At 47.4% G+C, this 21202-nt stretch overlaps 1 protein-coding gene across 2 annotated transcripts in view; it reads left to right on the top strand.

The window, feature by feature from the left end:
* The window catches only part of LOC143369081 (uncharacterized), a 170726-nt gene that overhangs the window by 122137 nt on the left and 27387 nt on the right, over positions 1–21202 (top strand). The window contains exon 4 of one of the 2 annotated variants that reach the window (XR_013085334.1): positions 16347–16462. Coding sequence is in view for 1 of the 2 variants with exons in the window: in XM_076812520.1 (XP_076668635.1) it covers positions 16347–16402 (56 nt within the window). In the remaining variant the exon portion in view is untranslated. Of the gene's footprint in view, positions 1–16346; positions 16463–21202 lie in introns of those variants that run through there. The other variant, XM_076812520.1, reaches the window with a different exon arrangement.

Raw genomic sequence — 21202 nt, 5'->3', positions numbered from 1 at the left:
GGACAAATTATTCGTTTGACGAGTTAAAAAGTATTCGCGCGGGGGATGTGTTCCCCGTTAACTAGGTCACTTCCCTTCACGGCAACTGAGGCAAACACGAGGCGAAGCGTAAATTTTTTTTACATAATTATTCGGTTCGTTTCAATCTATCTCTCTTCACCTCCCTTCCCTCCCCCCCCCCCGCCCCCGCCCCTTTACTCCCGGACAATTCAATCTCGCAGAGCTGAACGGGGAAATTACTTAATGCGCAGCGAACCCCTCTTCCACCGGCCGTGGAAATATTAATTACAAAGGGCGAGCTTTAAAGTTCGTTCCGCGAAATTTCCGTAAGCAGGCTTGAGAAAATTCTTTTATTTATCGCCGGCATTGTTCCCCGTGGCCTTCCATCGACGTTAACAGAGGAGAACACAATCCACGACGTTCACCGGCGTCGCGATTTCTGAAGCGGGGTTCTTACGCACCCGTTTTCTCCTTTCGTTGCCCACGCATTATAATAGCGGCACTTTAAAAGGGCGAAGGATGAATAAGGTGTGTATAGAGGCTCCTAGCACCTGCAGCCCATTATAATGAGAGGGTCTGGACGCCTACTTCTTTAAATAATACGTAATGGGCCCTAATAATTAGTCGAGAGGGGCAGGGCATCGGCAGGGTGTGTAAAACTAATGCTGTCCGACCAAGCACTGCCAAGCTGAAATCATTTACATGACCGGCCATTTATTCCTCCCTTTCTCTCTCTCTCTCTCTCTCTCTCTCTTCCTTTTTAATTGCCTCGCCTCCTTCCTTCAGCCAGGCCCGTGTTTGACCCCACAGTTATTATTATCAGCCAGATCATCGCTTCAACGATTCATCATCGATGCTCGTTCTTACTTCAGAAACTGTTTGGTAATAGGATGTCGGACATTGTGTTCGGAAGCACGCGAAAGAATTATTTGCGACGCGATTGGCTAGAATCTGATTGAAGAGTTCAATTGAATTCAATGAAAAGTGTTTCCCAGCCAGGGGCGCTAGATCTTCGTTCTCTCTGACGCGGGCAACCTTCTGCGACGAGTTCTATGCAAACGAGTTAAGGGTGAAATTTCGAGAAACTTAACACGGCGACAAAGTCCAAGACTCGACGGAGCAGGCTCGAATTATGAATTCCCTTGGAAAGGAGTCAGGCCGCGCGAATCCTGTTGCCCGCGCTGTCCCCACCTACAAGTCACTTTCGCCGTTCGCGAAATTAAAGATCGCTTTTTACTGTAATTATGGCAGAATCGCGTCTTCGAAATACATCGCCGCGGGGCGCCAACTTAGTGCGGCAGTTAAATAAATATCGCCATAGGCGCCCCATTCGTTTCTTCGGAGGAGGCCCGAACGCTGCACGAACCCGCTGGATTAACGCTTTCTGGCCATTGTATCCTTTCTCGTAAACGTCAAAACGTAACGATCGCCCTGCCAGCTCCGACTCGTGATCACGGCTGCGCGCGTTACGCACCCTATAAAATTCAATTGAATTTACCGTGTTGTCGGCGGTTCAATCAACGATAACGCTTCCAAAACGAAACAACACTTTATGAAATTTTATAAGAAATAGGTACACGTGGTTGGCGATAAAGAGCTTAGATTTTAATTGGGGTACGAAGAGGGTCAGTTGAATCAAGTGTTCGGTTACTAACAGTAGGGTAAGTTCGTGGTACAGGTTACTCCGTGATACTTTTTCCTTTATGTGTAACTCGAAATTGTCTGATTCAATTTAGATGGAACAAAAACTATCAGGCAGCGTTGATCTTCTAGTTTATGTTGTGGTAAAATAATTAGTCAATTGAAGTTAGTGTGATAGAGTGAGAGAGCATTTTGTTCCAGCAGCGCATTATTCGTGAAATTTTTCGGGCTAGTTGTGGACGATCGCTTGTTTATGTATTATATGTGCTTTAGAATATAAATGGAAAGTTCAAACTGCTGGTAAATGATGGTAAAATGACACTTTAACAAGTCTTACTCTTGAAATTATCATACAATAAGGCATCAGTGTTATTTTTGCTTATGAAAAGTGACTACATTCTTATTTTTCGTGTGCCTGAGACTGCGTTTCTGATTGCGCTGTTTGCGAAATTTTGACGCTCAATACCAGAAATAATGTTTCCTTACGTCTCAGACATCTAACGATCATGAAACGATTGATTATGTACAAAATAACAATAGTATACAATAATATAAAATAATATAAAAAATATAAAATTATATAAAATAATATAAAATAATGTAAAATCATTTAAATAATGTAAAATAATGTAAAATCATTTAAATAATGTAAAATAATGTAAAATAATGTAAAATAATGTAAAATAATATAAAAAAGTAGCTGATGGCCATGTCACGGGCTAACGAGAACTATCACGGAGTTACCAGAACACTATCACGGAGTAACCAGAGTATGCCATGACAACTTAATTTTGTATGTTTTCAATTAAATATACTTAGTAAATCTCTGTTAACCTATTATTTGTTTCTCTGATGTCTTGGCTATCATTATATCCTAGACTCACTTTCACGGACTTACCCGAGTTTACCCTATGCTTCGTTCTTGTTTGGAATCATAGGATTCTCTCTCCCTCGACTAAAATTTGCACAATTTCTTTCGGCGACATCCACCTCGACGTTCCCCTCGATTCTCTTTAGAATCTCTTTAGAGGCATCGATATTGCAAGCAGCTTAAGAGACGGTGCCGGGTGACTTAATAAGAGCCTGTAAATATACAACAAGGGCGAGTTGAACGATATTAAAAGCCGCGTTCCAATCTTTTCTCCGGCGAGTCATAAGTCAGGGCGAAGCGAGCGTACAGGGACGAGACGCGTTCCTCTGATCTCGCTTTAATTGCATTTCTCTCGTGGCGAAGTCAGAAAAAGATACTGTCCGACTTAATTCGGCAGAAACGCGCGCAGCCCCGGGGCCAACGACAGCGGGAATAGGACCGACCGGCTCGCAGAAATCATTCGTCCGCCGATTTATTACTTTTAATTAGTATTAAATTCAATCCCGGCCCGTCTCGCCGTAGGTGGCGCGTTTACATCATGTAATTCGTGTCTTCCGTTATGGTCATTTTCTCGTGGCGTGCCCACGCTTTATCAGGACGCGCGCTCCTCTGGACAGTCCATTATATCAGTCGGAATGCACGGAGGAAGAAAGAAGAAAACGAGAGAAGAAATAAAGAAATCGAACGAAGGGAAGATTCGACGTATGGTACCTCGCGGACACCTCCGGTGATGCTGATGCACGTAACGGTCGCAGAGCAGCGAGCACTCGCAATTTTCATCCCCATTTTCTGCAATTTCTTCTAGGGAACCTTCGTTCTTCTTAGCTAGAATATTCTCCTCCTCGACACGCGTTACTTTACTATCGGCAGTCGCAGATCGGCCAAGTCCACCGTTAAGCCTACGATCCCATCGTTTCTCACGGTACCACAGGCTCGCGATCCTCGCTGCAATCGCAGCAATAATTACACGTAATCAGCAGCCGCTGATTGTTTTACCGTTTCGCCGAATGCTGGCCCTCCGCGCTCGCGCTGTAAGCTCTGAGGCGCAATTAGCCCCATCATGCACCTCTCGGCGGCGGTGTTTCGCTCGCTGCAACAACGAGTCGCCCTAATTAGCCGCGTGAAAACGCAATTGTGCGCGTTCCTTCGGATAATCTTCGAGCGCGAGGCGTACGATTCCTTGGACACCCCCGTAATTTATAGCCACCACGTAAAGGTGCCGTGTATTATCATAGATTAGAAATGGTCCCGCGCTTCAGCAGCGCTTAATCGCGCCGGTTGCGCGTCCGTATGTCTTTGTAGTTTAACCGGGGATTTTATCTTTTAACCCGGCTTAGGCTGGGCCTACGGTGACGCGCGATTGTTTGTAGAAATATTCTTCCGGCCGTTATTTACACGCCTATCAAAACGTCCGGCTAGAGCGGGGCCTCGCGTAAGCTGGTTTCATGGGCAGTTTGTCTCAGCCCCCGGTGGCCACCTATCCATCGTGTCCATCGTGGAATATTGGAGGATTACCAGAGCCAGGTTATGGGTCGTATGACCCCTTGGGCAACGCAGTCATCGGTGTGTCGTGGAAAATTGTTCATCAATTTATTTAAACTCCTTTACATAGTTTCTGAGGGGTGCGCGATAGTTGATGCACGTAGGGTAAATCCGGGAGACGTGGTCGGGCCGGAAAGTTGGTCGAGTCGCTATATTTCAGACTCTGTACGTAAAAACGCGTTAAAATGCAGACCAATTACTTCTCTAGAAGCCAAACAGGTGGATGAATAGCGTCACTTCGCTTTCTTCTGTATTCTTCTGGATTTATAAGCTATAAAAGGTAAATTGAGATTACATTTAGCCTCTTTTGTCACACAACGAGAGATAGTCGAGGAGAGATGGTCGAGTTATGATTTTTTCATCATTTTTTTATTATTATTTTTGTTTATTTATTTTATTCATTCACTTTTGTATTCCTTTGCGTTGCTAATTGCCGGCAGGTGGTTCACTTTTTCTTTGATGTATTCTTTACTTGTTTAGCGTAAACGTATTAAATATCAATGAATCTGTAGTTGTATTCACTCATAAATAATTTTGCTTTCTTCTTTGTTATTTCTCCATGAATAATTATGCGAGTGGTCTCTGCCAACGACGAAAACCGTTTCTCTCGGCACCTCGGGAGAGGTGGTCAGATGTCCTGACTTTAGTTTTCAACCCGATTTACAGTAAATATTGTCTTAAATCAAAAATTCGATCAGTTTTTCTGAATCTGCATAAAATTCTGAACATATTAGGTTCGTTCTGATAAAATAAGTAATATCTATATTAGTTTTAATAGCCATTTTATATTAGGTCGACCGCGTCTCCCGGATTTACCCTATATGTGTGTGTGTGTTTTATTTAGCCTTGTATCGAGAGGGGTGGACGTTTAGGGGTATTTAGATTTAGCCTGATTACTTTGAGTCATACAATTTTACTACAGCTATCATAGTTTATCCCGAGTCTACCACAGATTTCCAACGATCTCTTTTGTTCCCCGGTAACCTTTTCCCCGACACTGCTCGGTCCCATTCTTTTTTCCTGTTTTGTTTAATTTAATTAAACTTGCGCGGCCGTCATGCGTGCGAAATTGTATCTCGCGCCCCGGAAAATTCGCAGTGCCGAGAGTTTTCGGGTTTAATTAATTCGAGCTTTTTAGAGGTGGTAATTAGGAAATCGCGGCGGCCGTTTCGCAGTGCGTGAAAATGCCACCTCCTACGTCACCCTGCCGGTGATTATACACGGCGGTATCGCTGAGAAGTTTATAGGACGCGGGTTCATTCTTCCGTTGTTCGCGTGGTCCTTTTTATCATTTCGTTGTCGGTGCAGCCGCGAACTGTTTGAATTTCCGCGTAAACTGGAGCATCGGGGCTGGCCTCCGGGGCCCGGATTCGCGATATAATTTGAATAACACGGAGGCACCACTTATGACAAATTTATTTACGACCGCCGGGGCGCGTTGTTCCGGCCCCTTTTGCGCGCACTCGACGCGCGAAACAGAAGTCGAAAAACCGCGAGGCTCGCCCGGCTCCCCGGGCCATCGTTGGAAATTAAGCTCGGATACCGGGCTCCCGTTCGCCGTGGGCTCGTTCGTCGCTTAAAAGAAGCGAAAAAACTGAGGCCACGGCGCACCTACAACGGTCAGGCTTAAATCTGATTTAAGTCATATACCGTGTCGCGATGTTTCTGCCGAAAAAAGACAAGGATCCCTCCCGTGAGCTACCTTAAATTTACATCAAACTATACGCACTTTAATCCGGGAATGCCACGGTCCAGCTCGCTCGCCCGGCTCTCCGGTGCGCGCGCGCGTGCGATCGCACAAACTCGAATGCACGCGCGCACGCGAGCGAGCGAGCGAGAGAACGAATCAGTGCACACAAGAGCACGGGGACGCATCATTGGACCAAGCCAGGACTACCCGTATCTCGCCTTTTAATCTTATTACGGGCCCTGGACGGAAGATATGCTCGAGACGTATCATTTTCGCCTTCGCTAATTTATCACTTTCCATAAACTGCTCGGCCTCTAAGCGCGGATTCCGTAACGCCGATGATAAATCGCTCGCTCGCGGATCGCCCGACCGATACCGGTGCGAACGGGCCTGGGGAAAGGAGGACGACCTCTAGCGAGCAAGTGGCTCGATGAAAAAGTAGGGAGGGGCGGGAAATATTAAAAAGCCCGCGTGAAATAAGGTAAATAAGGGAGGGATGATGATGCTCGTGTTTTTCACGCCGAGGCTGCGGATAAGGTGCAGTGGGATGCACCGGGACCACGACTCGTTCTTCTGGTCGTGGTTGGTTCGTGATATTAAAGTGCAGCACGCGGCGTGCTTACCGACACCGACGCCAATTAAAATCAATCGGGTCCAGTGATTTTTAATTGCTAGTTACCACGTATCCCGGCCAAATGGAGTATCCGATAGGTAACGGGGTGGTGGTGAGGGAGGAGAGCGGGTGGACGGTGAAGCTGTTGGAGGGGCACAATGAGCAGAATTGCTCGGCCGGGACGAAGCCGTGCACGAGGAAGCTTGATTGGTTTCGCGATTAATTCGCTTAAGCAACAGAAGCGTCCGCTGAAAACTCTCGTCGGGTACAGATTCGCGAACACGATGTTCTGTTCGCTCTTATCTCGCCGTGTACCCCCGTTGCTCTTTGCGATAAATTAATGCCGTAGGAGTGGTTCAGCCGTGCTGTTGCTCGGCCGATGTTTAGATTGAATTCTTAATAACGAGTCTCGTGTACAGGGTGATTCTAGAACTCCGGACCCACTGTATAAGCCTTCTTCGAAGGCCGTGACACTGTGCAGCACAGGTAACATAGATTGCACGGGCAAATCTGACCGAAGAATGAACTCGCGAAAGAAATACGGCGACACCCTCCGCAGAGAGAGGTCCAACAGCGATAGGGTGGAGCGAGCAAAGAGATTTGGAAGAAAAAAAATTCAATCACTGGCCGTAAATAATTGACCGTTGCTGTACGGATCGGTGTGCGCGTTCAATATCGGTAAAACGGGATTTTCCCAGGCTGATCCCAGGGGGGTAAAACGCAAGTATATACGGCGGAGACGACGTGTATCCTGGGACGGCGGAGGTGTGCGGCGCACGGTCGACATGAGGCGGAGGCGTCAGGCTTAAGGCCTTAAAGCCCGTGCAAAAAGGTCGTAAAACAAAGGAAGGCCCTATTTAATAAGATTACCGCGTCTCGAGGAGATTGTGTTGCCCGACTCTCGAGTATCGGATAACGTAAGCTACCTAAGGGGCAGCGTTATGCGAGAGGAAAGAGAGAGAAAAGGACGGCCGGGCAGGCAAGGGTAGCAGGATGGAAGAGCGTGAATCCTTAATCGTTCTTATTTTAAACATCGCATTAGCGCGGGGGGTTGGACGGAGCCCTTTCTCGGCCGTACGTCGCGATTTACTTTCATAAAATTGGTCACACGTCGCGACGACGATTCTGCCGCGAATCAAAGGGCGAAACGGAGCCAGACACCAGGCCAGGATCCCTCTGGTTTAAATCGTGACGTAGTTACGCGAGTGGCGCGTACAAAGCTGAACGGAGGGATGAGTTTATGGTATTTACGCGAAGATAAAGCCTCGGAACGATATAATGCGTAACGCTGGTAACTATAATAAAACCAAGAGACAGCGAAGAGGAAGCAGAGTACTTCTTGCCCCGTACGTAGCCGAGTGCAATTTGCGAGCTGAAACGAGGGTAGGGTAGAGGGATCGGGGTATAAGTAAAGAATAAAGAGCAAAGACGAAAGAACGGTGAAGTATTCAACAGAATTGTAGCGCGTAGAACGTTACATTATATCCTTGATCGTATATTCTGCTACGTAGCAGAAAAACTCCTCCAAGCTCGCGTATAAGCGGCTTTTCTCTTTGCCGCGTTTCGCCTCGACGTCCCTCCTCGTGGCTGTTAGTTTCTCCCCTTTTTTTCCTCTCTCTCTCTCTCTCTCTCTCTTTCTCCCAGCCTATCCCCGCTGCCTTTTTCCCCTGGCTGAATTAACGCGCGACTTCCGGCCGCGAATTGTTTCACGTAAGCGACGTGTAATCTTCGAATAAAGCTGCTCCTTTGTTCGCTCGTCTTTCACGCTGACAGCGATGGCGTGTTTAACTGTGGGGATTAATTTATCCAAGGAGCGTCAAACGATATGTTCGTCGCGGCCAGGTTCACGCCTGTTGGACAAGCGGAGAAGAAACGAAAGGCAGCGCGAGTGCAAGGACGATATTTCTCCGGAGGAGGATTATTTTTACTCGCGATCGGTGGCATTCGGCGAACGCCAGAAGCGCTCCCTTACAAATGACGCGCGTCACGCGGCGCGGCTCGGCGGCAGCGCTTCGTGGCGAATTAAAGGGCACCGAGTCGCAGCCTCGTTACCTGGCCCGGGTTGCTGCGTGTCGCGGCCGCGGACGCGGATAAGTGAAACTATTTACGACCACCCTGAAAACAAACAATCGCCGGGGACGAGTTAATAGGCGCGTTGATCACGCGGAACAAGATTTTCGATCAACGTTTTATCGCGCCGGTGCATCGCGGCCCCCGACCCCCGTCCGCGGTTTTTCAAGTCCGATTGAGCCAATTAAAAAGAATCTTCGACGTAGAGGGCGAAGCGCGGAATGCAACAAGGCTGCAGAGCCCCCGGGGTTGTCACTTCTTGTCCCGTTTATCCAAAAGGCAACCGTCGGTCCCGTTCATGCCCGAGAGGACAAGACGTTTAATGGCTGCGTCAAAGGCCGCCCCGAGCAACATTTTTGGCCAATGTTTTATCGCTCCGAGATAATCCCTACTGGCCTTCACGCTTTAATTCATCCTGCACGCGTAAGAGGCCCCCTTAATGGCGGCTCGAATAAAAGCGACACTGCGACCGGGGGCCAAACGGAGGCAGACACGTTGTTGCATCCAGCCAGCTGATGCATCTCGGATGCATTAAGCTTGTCTTACCTGGCGCGGCAGACTGTCGCGGACGACCGATTAATCCGGGATAAGAATTCCCTCCGTATAAATGGATTGAGAACCGATGCACGTTCCACGGCTTTTACCTCGTTCACCCGTATCTTCCCACTACCCCTAACCACCTCCCTCCCCACCCCGTGGGAGCTTAGATTTTGCATTCCGAAGAGTAACCTATGGGATTACACCGCAGAAACCTTTAAGTGCATGCCATTTCGCCGTCGCGTGAAATCCAAGCGAAATTATTTCGCGAATTTATGGAAATAGGGGCTCGTTCGGTAGCTCGGTTTTTGGCGGCGATGGAACAGGTTGAAGCGTCCGTCGTTCGGCAGGAAGGTTGCAGAGAACAGAGTGATCTTTCCTATCCCTCCCGTTGTCGTCAGCTTTCGGTGCTCCTATCTTTATTTTACGACGCGAGCTTTTTTCCTGTTGCCTCGCGTACAATTTGTTCTCTAACTGTTCGCCTGCTCGAGTGGCCGTACCACCTTCCACGGCAACGACTTCGGTGCCTCGCAATACCGCGTAACTGATAGGATTAAGATCGCCCGATGGTCTCGGTTCGGCGGGCTTAGATCGGGTTTCTACGTGGACTGGAGCTTGTAATTACGCAGGAAAAGATTCGCCCTCGGTATCACTTAGCTGCTGCTCTCACGAACGATCGCCTCTCATTAGCATAACCCTTGGAACGAGTCGGACGAGCGCACCCCCTCTGAAATCGGGGGAACTTCCTCTGCGACATTCAGCGCCAACGACAACGGACGACAAGGAACGACAACGAACGACAACGAGCGACGAGACGGGCTGGACAAGGAGGAGGAAGAGGAAGACGATGGAGGAGCTCTGGTAATCCCGAGGGATGCAGAAAGCGTTCGAGGGGAAAAGCGAGTTCTCCGCGCTGCGAAGCGCGAGAGACGACTGATCCTTTATTTAGGACTTCTCACGTCGTCCCCCGCAACGTCTCACGGAAACCGTAGTTTGATTTCGTCGCGTACCTTGCGTAAACCTTAGGGTCTCGGCCGCGGAGGCGTCGAAATTGTCGCCCATCGATGGCAACGGCGATTCTGTTACGGGCGATAAAGAATCGCGGATTAACGAGCGTGCCATTGTAAAATAACACGAAGAAGTTTACGTCGAGGTTGATAAACGATCAGACGGTAAAATGTAAAACCGGGAATTTATGCGCTGCTTTCTGCGAGCTTTCGATTTTTCGGGGATTATTACGGTTGATTTATAAGGGCTCCGTAGGAAGTTCGCTTTTATATCGCGCCGCGAGACGGTCGAGCCCGCGAATTCAATTTACCGCCGATAAGTAATTAAAGACAGGAGGTGGTCCCTCATTTTTCAACGTCGCGGTAAATAATCTTTGTTCCATGGAAATCTTAACAGTACGTACCTATATATACGTATATATTTGCCGCGCTGCGCCCATTGTGCGGCCGTGGAACGGTGTGATCGGCGTTTCTCGGTCGATTATTCAACTGCCACAATAGGTAGGATACTGCTCAATTCTCAGTTGCCACGGACCTCCATTCAACTCCATTTATTTTTCTACGCCAGACGTAATCTTTTGTGCTATCTAACTCCGAGTTTCTAAAGTTACAAGCGAATATCTGCGCAACACTATTACTCCTAGAGAAATCTGACTTTTCCTACCTCTAGCCGCGCAATAGTTAAGGGGTATTGACACCGCAGAGCCAGGAAAGGCAGCCTGATTTTCAGATTTTTTTATGCGAGTATAGTGAATGGAATACAAATTCTGTTTCAAAGGATTTACTGTATATACTTTGAAGTATGATCACAATTTTTGTTTAATTTTTTTAATACAAAATGGCGGCGCCACAGCTCAACAAAGGAAGCTTCTTCTGAAAAACAGTGTTCCGCTGCCGGAAAGATTTCTCCTTCAATTTTATACCTAGAACAAAAAAACAATTTTTTTTTAGTTCTACATAAAATTATCTCGCGAAGTACACGAGGAAATAAAAAAATACTGTTTTTTGTACGAATGATGCGTGATTGAACAAACCACGGCACTGCGACAACCTCGAAATTGTTGAAACGTTTTGTTCAATCACGCACCATTCGTACAAAAAGCAGTATTTTTTAATTTTCTCGTGTACTTCCCGAGATATTCTTATATAGAACCCAAAATTTTTCGGTTATTTGTTCCAGGTCAAAAATGAAGGAGAAATCTTTCCGGCCGCGAAACACTGTTTTTCAGAAGAAGCTTCTTTTGTTGAGCTATGGCGCCGCCATTTTGTATTACAAAAATTAAAAAAAAATTGTGATCATACTTCAAGGTATGTACAATAAAGGCCTTCGAACAGATTTTGTATTCCATTCACTATACTCGCATAAAAAAATTCTCAAAATCAGGCTGCCTTTCCGGGCTCTAGTACAGTGTCATTAACCCTTAATGCAAGAAACGCTGCTGCCTTTCAGTCCAATACTTTGACTTGGTAAAACCAAAGGCGCCCCGCAGGATGGCGTGAAGAGTCACTGCCCGGCTGCCGGCGACGTCATTTTTAACCGTCTTCGAAAAAGGAGGAGGTTCTCATTAATAAATCGACTTGCTATTCATAATCAAGCCGGGTTCCTCCAACCAATAACCGTTTCATTTACGTAAAGGCTTCCTTGATAGACTTAATAAACGGTGCGTGTACACGGAGGAAGGGGAAGAAACAGGGGATGGGCCAACTGAAATATACTTACCGTACATAAGTGAAAATGCGGGTACGTAAGTAAATTGGCAATCTGGATTTACGGTGCGCCATGACTTTTACGATCATCTGGTTAGATTCGGAACGGGATCATGGCGAGCGTGGCCAGAGGTCCTCATGCGCGCCCCTGTCTCGTTCCTCGCCGTGTGGCTATCACTTCAACGCGAAACGCGAGAATGGATGAACAGGTATGGGAGGGGAGACCCACCTTAAATACGTCGTATTCACGTCCAGCCTGATGAACCACCTCTCCTGGCCGCGCATATTGCACCTCCACCCATATGTGAACATGTGCGTGGGCGTGAATTCACGGGGGATGAAAATTTATCATACTGTGTTCGTCGTCTTACAAGGGGAGGACAGTGTATGATATATATGGATTTGAAGATTTGCCTCTTGAAGATTTCCTTAAGTTAATAAAAATTATAAAATATTTTTTTATAAATTATTTTTTTGTAAAAGGCACCCTGCCGCCTCCAGAGGGGAATCCCGGAGGCGCCAGGGTAGTGTGGGATTTTTACTCACTAAAACCCCACGTTCACTATGACATGTTTAATACTTTACATGTAAATATCTCTATTGTCAAGCCCGATTTGCAGAAACGCTCGGACACCTATTTACTTATTTTCGACATAGATCCATCGTGCCAAGGCTCATCAAAATCGATGTTTACCACACCCTGTCCTCCCCTTGTTACTAGACGATTCGTGTGTCGATTAGGTAGAGGTGTCCTTGGCATCAGCCAGTCACCACTGAATTTTCCACGAACGATTTATATCCGCGGGAGCATTCGAACGGAGCCGTGAAAGGATTATAGGGAGAATTAGGGTCAGCAGCATCGTTCTGATGGCGAGCAACTGGTGCTCGCGCTGCGTTCCACGATTAAGATCAAGATTAACGTTCTGGATGGAGAGACTCCGCGTTCCGAGGATCCCGAGTTGAAAATGAACCTTGACGAAAGCTCTGACACCACCAGTGAGAGTGGGGATAAGGGGATCTTTGAATTCGACCAACGATAATTTACCTATTCAACTTTGTACTATTAATTTACTATGTACTTGATAGATAGGATTCCTGCAGTCGCAGAGTTGTGGACATTAATCTAATCGCCCCGCGAAGAGTGCTTTTCTTTCAGTGGTATATTATTCAAGGTTGCATGCTTTTGTTACCGGGACGCCGCGCCGGATCTTAAGCTCTAGCTATAATTTTCCAGTCGAGTCCGTAGAACACACGAGCGCATTAATTAAACCGATACATTTCGATAGCGTTTGATTAATCACGTTGCATTCCATCCGTTCCATTGTGAAACTGCTTGAATAATCCCTCCGCCGAGTAAGACACACTCGTGGCCCGCAGGAAACACAATAGGGTAATTGAATCTGGTATCGATGATCGATAGCTTCAGATGATATCCTCGCAGTCGCCTCGTAAAAAGCAATCGGAGAATCGACGTGACGCCCACGCGACCAGCGCACGCATTTATTTTGGAGCGTGTTCTTAATTCTTAAGGGCACAACGGTAGGCATACCGATTCCCGAAATTGGCGAGCGAACGAAGGCTAATGGCGCACGTTTCCCTGTATCCAACACCAGTTGCGACTTCGCCGCACAAAAGGGGGATTAATAATGGCTGCCGAAGGAAAAGTATAATCGACGTGAAACAGATTGACGAGAATTGCTGCGATTTAATTACGTAATGCCGTAAACACTGGAATGCGCGTGCACACGTGCAGTAAGCGATCTTGAATTGCACTGAATGGGTCTCAAACCTCGGTATGTTCGTCCAGGTATGCATGGACTACAACGTCAAATCGCTTGTTAATCAGGTCACGTTTACGGAATGGCCTAGTACGGTTAAGCAATACGCCTTTCATTGCGCTTGCACCGCTGCGTTTCGCACTGCATGATCTCGTTTAACGGCTGGAACAACCGTTTACTATATTTGGTACCGCTGATCATTCTTCGTGCGTCGTTTCTAAACTTTTACGCAGCAAGTATGCGAGGGACAAAGTAGATTCACTCCTTGGCACGAGATAGCGATATACATATTTGTCGAGCTTCTATTATCTATTCGTTCCTCCAGGTGCGCGGTCTTCTACAGTTTCCAATCAATCGATGATTAAACTCCACCCCCGGCAACCACGCTTACAACCCCATTACGTCAATACTTGTCTCTCTGTCTATGATAGTATGCCCATTAGGGTGGCTCTTATTTTCGACTTTTGAATTTTCTTCGGAGTACCCTCCAGAATAGTTTCAAATAATGAAAAAAAAATCCGTGTAAAGTTTGAGCTCGATCGGATAACGGGAAAGGGTGTCCCTGGGCTCTTAAACATATAAATCATTATTTAACAGCTCGCGAAGTCGATTTTATATAATATCCTCCAAGGTATTGATTAAATAACAAAATATGTCGAACAAAAGTTGTAGATCCGGACAAGGAGCATCTTTTCGGGCTTTTTTCAAAAACCGTTTGTCGCACGAGAAACAGTAATACAACATAAAATATGCTGCTTGTTCGGATCTACAACTTTTGTTTGACATATTTTTTTATTTAATCAATAACTTGGAGGATATTATATAAAATCGACTTCGCGAGCTGTTAAATAATGATTTAAATGCTTGGGGGCCCGGCAGCAACCTTTCCCTTTATCCGATCGCGCTCAAATTTTACACAGTTTTTTTTTAATTATTTGGAACTATTCTGAAGGGTGCCCCGAAGAAAATCTTGAAAAAAATTTGACCAAGAGTAAATAAGAGCCACCCTAATGCCCATCTCTGGAATTCATATCGAGCACATGAGCGTTCGCGCTAGTATTTATTTCGACTGAACCACGGTCCGCTTTATTGCTTCATTACACTGTCCCCTGGAACAGTAAGTCGCAATTGAACGACCGAATAATTCATAGCTGCGCCATTAAATTAACCCATTAACCGGGGTTCATTTCCAGGCGTTCGGTAACAATGTCCAGCAAGTAGCAAATTGGAAAACTGCCACAATGCGTATACCATTTGATTAATCCCAGCAGGGAGCTCTTCGACACGACCTCCAGAGGTTCGATAAAACAACGACATTCGCTCGGTCGGGCAATTAATACGTCGCTGTATCCGCAGGGCCGAGCGAATTAGTCATCGAAACGCGTGCACGGGATCGCAATCGGGACGCGATCCAATCAGAAAATTCGCGCAAAAATCGCGGCCGGTTCGGGGGCACCGCAACAAAAAAAAAAAATCCGATCGACGTCGATGATTGTGCTTCGCCGCTCCCTCCTCCGCCCGTCCAGAGCGGCCGGACCACGGCGGTTGATGATCCCTGGCGTTCGCCGATGATTTACACCGAAACGCAGAGTCACGCTGGTAACGCCGGTAGCATGATGGAACGTTAATACACCGCGAGTGGCCCAAGTACCAGTTTGTAACGGAGCCGCGATTGTATATGGACGCGGCTGCAACGAAGCCCAGCGCTTGCATCGCTAACTGATACGCAGTTTGTCTCTGTCGATGGCACGTAACGATCGACACGGTTATCTCTTAACAGTTGGAGGACACCCGGGCAAAGTTTTCCTTTGTCCCGCGCGTAGCACCGGCTCGGCGGAGAAATTGCAATCGAAGATCCGACGGCGCGTTGTACAGCGAGTCGAATTAGTCGTCCGGTTAAATGATTGGAGGGAATCGGTTGGCGTGTTGCTCGATAACCGTGGCGCACGATGAAGCGAGAGAGGCGCGCGCGGACTATACTTAAACGACAATTTGGTCCCGGGGCAGCCGGCCGGCGCGGCGTTTAACCGATGTATTTTAATTTCCATCGATTCCGCGCGCTAAATCGCCACTTACATTAGCCGAGAGCGCCGATTACCTTTATCGTGTCGGCCCTTTAAGTTCCTCGTATACGCCGCTCGATTAACGACGACTTTCGACGCCAGCCACGCCGAGCGGAGCCGCGCGATTAGTTCGCTCCAATTTTCACGCGAACACGAGTCACCGAGCGCGGTCGCGCGCCTAGATCGGATCGACTTCGGTTCGTGCCTACGATATTAATCCGCGATCTCGCGTGTGCCGGCAACCGTCGGACGATTGTATTAATAAAGCCGGCGTTTTGGTGGCTTTTTGAAAGCGGAGAGTGTAAGTGGGAGCGAAAGACAGACTTTACATTTCTCGAGTACATAGGAGCGTTGATGTATCAACATTACATGTTCCCTTTCTCGCGTCGAATCTTTTCGTCCGCTTTACAGCAGTGCTCTGCGCTGCCTCGCCTGGCGACACGCTCGTAGTTGCACACTCGTACGTTTTATCTTAATTCCTCCGGTTCTCGAAAGGACGCATTTACACGCTCCGAAATTACGCTCGTCCGGCTTCTCGTTGATACCTGATGGCTTTTCGAGGGGGGAGCGTGTCCACTTAAAAGCGGCTCCCAAAGAATCATTACTTGCCGAAGCGGCTTTGTAACGGCTCCTCGCACTAAGTTGATATTTTATGTACGCAAAGTAGAAATTATTGTCCGAAACGTATTCCAATACGTCGAGATAGGAGGGGCAACCGGTTCGTCAGGGTCGGCGTGGAGTTTGAGAGGAAGCGAGAGAACAGCGGCTCGCTGAAACGAAAATGTTCGTAACAAAGTTGCGTATACCCTTGCACTTGTGTGTTGCAGGGCAAAGAGGATGACGACGGCTACTGGTTCTGCGGTCCGAGCGATGGTCTTTCAAGGTGAGGAACATGCAGCTACACTTTCTGTATCCACCATTCTTTCGGAGAGAACGCCTTCTCTTTGCAATCAACAGCCCACTCGGTAAGCGAGGGCTCGATCTACAATCGTGCAAACATGAAGCACGAAGGTGGCATAATATTCCCATTTCTCACGGTTGACGCGATAATCGCGGAGTTACACCCTCGATTCATCTTCGCCGTAGCATACGCGCACACGTATCGAAGAATTAACACCATGTGCCGCGAGGACCTACCCCAATCCGTGATTTTTATGGCTCATCGGGGGCTGCCGTGTATTGAAACACGTCGCCGGCGAATAGAGACATTTGTTAACGCGGATCTCGGCCCGCATATCGCACCCTCCAAGGCAGCCACCCCTCGCCCCGCTACATTTCTGCCGGACCCCCTTTGATTTATTATCTCGATTGTCGTTACCGGGAAGCCCAGTGTCGGGCCAAATGCGGTGCGCGTCGCGTCTGCATTAACATGTTACACACCCGTGCTCAAACAAAACTTTTTGTCAGGATTACGCGCCGATGATTCCGTCCTATCGAACGATATACGAGCCGTCGCTCGCCGTGTCAACCGACACAATGCCCAGGTTGTCGAAGTTAATTACCGCTGGTTACATTCCCGCGCCGATTCACGCGCGGATGCTGGTTGGGGAAAAAAAACTGACTTCGTGGCGGAGGAACTTCCCGCGGGCACGAACGCCACGAGGGTGGATTGTTTTTCGATGTCTGAGGGAGATTGATTTATCATTTCGACGAATGCTTCTCGTGATTCCATGCTGCTTCTGTTGGAAAGTTCTTCGTATCCGTGGACGGTTACGCTTAACGTTGAATCACGTTTAATGCAGCCCCTGCAACGTCACGAATAAACCGGCACCGGGGGTGGGGAAGGGGGCGCGAGTAATCCGGCGAGAATAAACGAAGGGTTTATTGCGGTCCGTTTCAGGGATTCCGAGCGTTCGTAGCATTTTGAATTCAACTTTCAGCTACGTTAGAGACTGAGCGCAGAAGGGGCCCGTCTCTTTGCGATCAATCACGAGATAACTGAGGAAAAGGGAAGCTATTAAACCGGAGGAGATTTAGGTTCTCGAATGAAGCGCAAGAACACCGAATAATCCCCACCTCATCCTTCCCTCGCGAATGGAATAGCTGCAAAATTGCGAGTAGGTACCGCGCGCCCGCTCTTTGAGCGCCGGGCAGAATCCTTTTACGGAGCTGGACGTAATATTCCTCGAATTCATCGAGCGTTAACGTAACACCGTAAAAACGCGATTAACGTAATGGGAACGGCAATTTTCGCTTTGGACAAAGGTCCGTCGATGCGGTGTCCCGGTTGAAAATTCAGTGCCCGAGCGACAGCCGATGACGGACACCCCAGCAAGATCGATATTTTCCGCCCGGGATGATATAAAGTATAGATTACGATTTCCTGGGCGCGGGCACCGTTACGGGTACACGATCCACGTCTCGGTTTCCAGCACGTGTGTTTTGCGTCGTCCGCGGGACGGTTTTCTTGCATATACATACGCTCCTCTTCTCTTCGCCGTTATTTATACGGCCGAGAACAGCCAGCCCGTGAACGAGACTCGCTCGATCTCGCGCGCATCCGTTACATATTTTACCGCGGGCGCGGCGTGCTTTTTATCGCGTAATGATTAATCGATCCAGAAGTCGCGCTTCCCGTCCTAAAAATACCGAACCACGGGGGCGTCCGTGTCTGCGCGTGGCAGGCCGTGACAATATGTCGTGTCGAGTCTAGTTTATTCTCAGCGACGACTTGTTGGGAAATCTGCCATCATCCTCGTAAAGGTACGTGCCTTGTCTTTTTTTAATCGAGTAACTTGATTAATAGGAACCCCGTGGATCTTGATTGCTCTCGTTCCTTTTTAGTCGAATTATTGGTGATACGAGTGTTGGCTCCGTTCACTCCATCTGTTCCTTGAGGCATCGAGAGCAAAAACGGACTAAGCCACGTTGGAAACAATTATTTTTCCTATTTTATATGATTAGTAGGGGAGACCGGGGCTAGTTGACTAATTTTTAACATTTCTAATTTTTATAAACAGACCATTGGTATTTTGTTGACTTGTTGCACACCAAAAGTTTGCAAATTTCATTAGTCCTTTCATTAGTCTTTCATTAGTACGACATTGTCAAGGGTCGTACGTACAAAACCTCCACGCAGCGGATAAAATAAAATACCCTAAATTATAATCAGTATATCACGTTTCCACAAAATATTCATGAAAAATCATCAAGCAATACTTAGTGGACAAAAATTCATAAATAGTCGAAACAGAAATATTTACTTCCCACCGACCTTTTTAGATTTTTCATTCTCACTGATAGAACACGTAAGTTTTTGCCACGGTGACACATTAAATGACAAGCTGGTCATTCAGATACTTCAATATCGCGAATCGCAGCATAATTTATAACATAATACAACAATTAAAGGGAATTCGTAAACTAACCTCGTTAGTCAACTAGCCCCGGTCTCCCCTACAGCTTATTGGAATATATTATTGCTAGTAATTCAATTTCGCAAAAAATGTGGGTTGGCCTGTTTTTGCTCCGAATACCGATTCAAGAATCATCTCCATCTTGTGCACCACCCGGAGTCAATTAAAGGCACTTTGCGTTACCATGCAGGCATTCTTCGCCAATCCATTTGAGAGTAGCGAATGGATCGAAGGGTGATGTACTTAAAACTGCTGCCTCGGAAAATAATGATCATGATGGGTATCGATCGATGTTTCCGCTCGATCACCGTAAGCGATCCATAATTAATCAAAGCTTTCTCGGTCGATGCTAGAGGCATACCGTTCCCGCCTTTCTCTCCTCGTGAAGGATGGCTGCCCAGAGAAGGGTGGCAAAGGGAGAGAAAACATCCCTCGGCCGCAATAAACGGATGTCTTGTTGCGCACTTGCTAACAACGCCCGGCAGGACAATAAACGCACGCTTTTACATGTGTACACGCGTGCCAGATAACGCAACGCGACTTCAAAGTGTTTCCACTCAAGTGTCGCGCGCCCTCCGCGTGAAATTATGACTTAATACAAAACTCCGTGGAACATAGGGTAGACCGGGGGCGGTAGTAACACTTTGACTTTGGAACTAAGACTTTTTTCAGTAAGAAAAAGTTACTTTAGGGTATCGAAAAGTTATTTTCTTCACTATGCACGTCTATTGGGTATCTATACTGCTAGGATATGGATCTGTGTATTCGAAATGTCATTCTTCCGCATATATCAAAAATTTGTGTTAATATCTCTCATATGTTTTGAGATATTTAACGTGTTACAATTGCCCCCCTGTTACAATCGCCCCCGGTCTACTCTACTCGATTCTGCTAAAATCGATGAACTTGGAGTAGATTCTTGCCTACCCTTTCTGTACCTTCTACATATATTTCCAAGTAATAACGACAATTGGTGGCGCGACAGTTTTTCAATATCCTTTTAATAGGATACGTACCGTGCGCACAATGTTTTTTTACTAAAGGGGCATGTCGCGTAACGCCGGTAACGCCGCATCATTTCACTGAAAAAATACGAGCCACTAGTGGGTATCGTACAGTAAATGACGATGAAAAGAATGCGATGAATATTCCTTTACGGCGTGCTGCATCTGTTACGTTGAAGTTGTAACGGGGATATAGCAGACAGCCGGTTATGCCTTTACATTCGAGCCCTAAATCTCAGCAGAGGTTTCATAGAGGCGGTTCAGAGTCTATCGTAAAAACATGATCGAGAGATCGCGCGGAGTGTCCCATGAGGAGATTCCATCGGGCATATCGCGAGACCGCATTGAGCCTGCTACGTTCCGGCGTTAAAGCGTCCCATGAATCCTAGTGAAAAGCACTCGAGCCAGCGAGCTTCGATTATTCAGCGGGTGCCATCGATGGCCAAGTTGCCGTGCTAATCAACGAGCCATCGTTGCGCCCTCGCGTTCCTATCGGCGTTACAAACTTCCTTACGATCGACGTGGATGCGTCGTCGACGACGATTACACGCCCGGAACAGCACGGATGCAGCCTCAGCGGCCTGGGCGTGCAGTCACGCAGATGCCTCGGCTCGCGGCATGTTTATGACTTTAACGCGTAAACGAAAGTATCTTTAATGGGCTTCCGCCACTCGCTCACGGTATTCAGACCGCCTCTGATATTCTCCTCGATCTGACGCGTGCTATGCCGGTGATTCGCTTTTACGACCGTCGAAGATTGCATCTTTTCACCGCTGCTCCCTTTGGCGTTAAATCATCGGGAAAGTGGAATGGTCATTGCTCGTTTCCTATTTCGCGAAAGAAGGATGCCGCGGCGCGCACTTTCCAACGGTGTTATCTAAGCCTCGCGTTTAAGGCCCTTTCTGGTTCGCATCCACTATGTTTCCTCGTCGGAATGTGGTACTCGTACCGCGCCAGTTCTCGCTGGTTGACACGTTTTCTTCTTACCAAAGGCGATGAAGGTAATTGAGTCGGTCACGATACGCAAAACGTTCAATGCAATGGCACAGTGACATCAATGGTGGAAAGAGAATATGAATTGCGGGTCACTTTGTATCAAGGCCGCTTTTGAAAAACGTCCCCGCTCTGTAATCTTATTTTCTCTCGCAAGAGAAGCAGGATTCCCAGCGGTGCTCGAATACTCGCAGAATCGTTCTCGCCAAAGAGAGCAGCATGCGTTTATGCATTTGTAACGAAATGGAAGCAACGAGATGACAGGAAGTAATACACCGTTGACGCATTGCGAGCTTGGTAAAAATTACTCGCCAGGAATTCAGCTTTTTG

The sequence above is a fragment of the Andrena cerasifolii genome, chromosome 5 (assembly GCF_050908995.1).
Source record: "Andrena cerasifolii isolate SP2316 chromosome 5, iyAndCera1_principal, whole genome shotgun sequence".
NCBI classification, from domain to species: Eukaryota; Metazoa; Arthropoda; class Insecta; order Hymenoptera; family Andrenidae; genus Andrena; species Andrena cerasifolii.
Note: the sequence above shows the minus strand (reverse complement) of the source record. Positions and strands in the feature narration are given on the sequence as shown.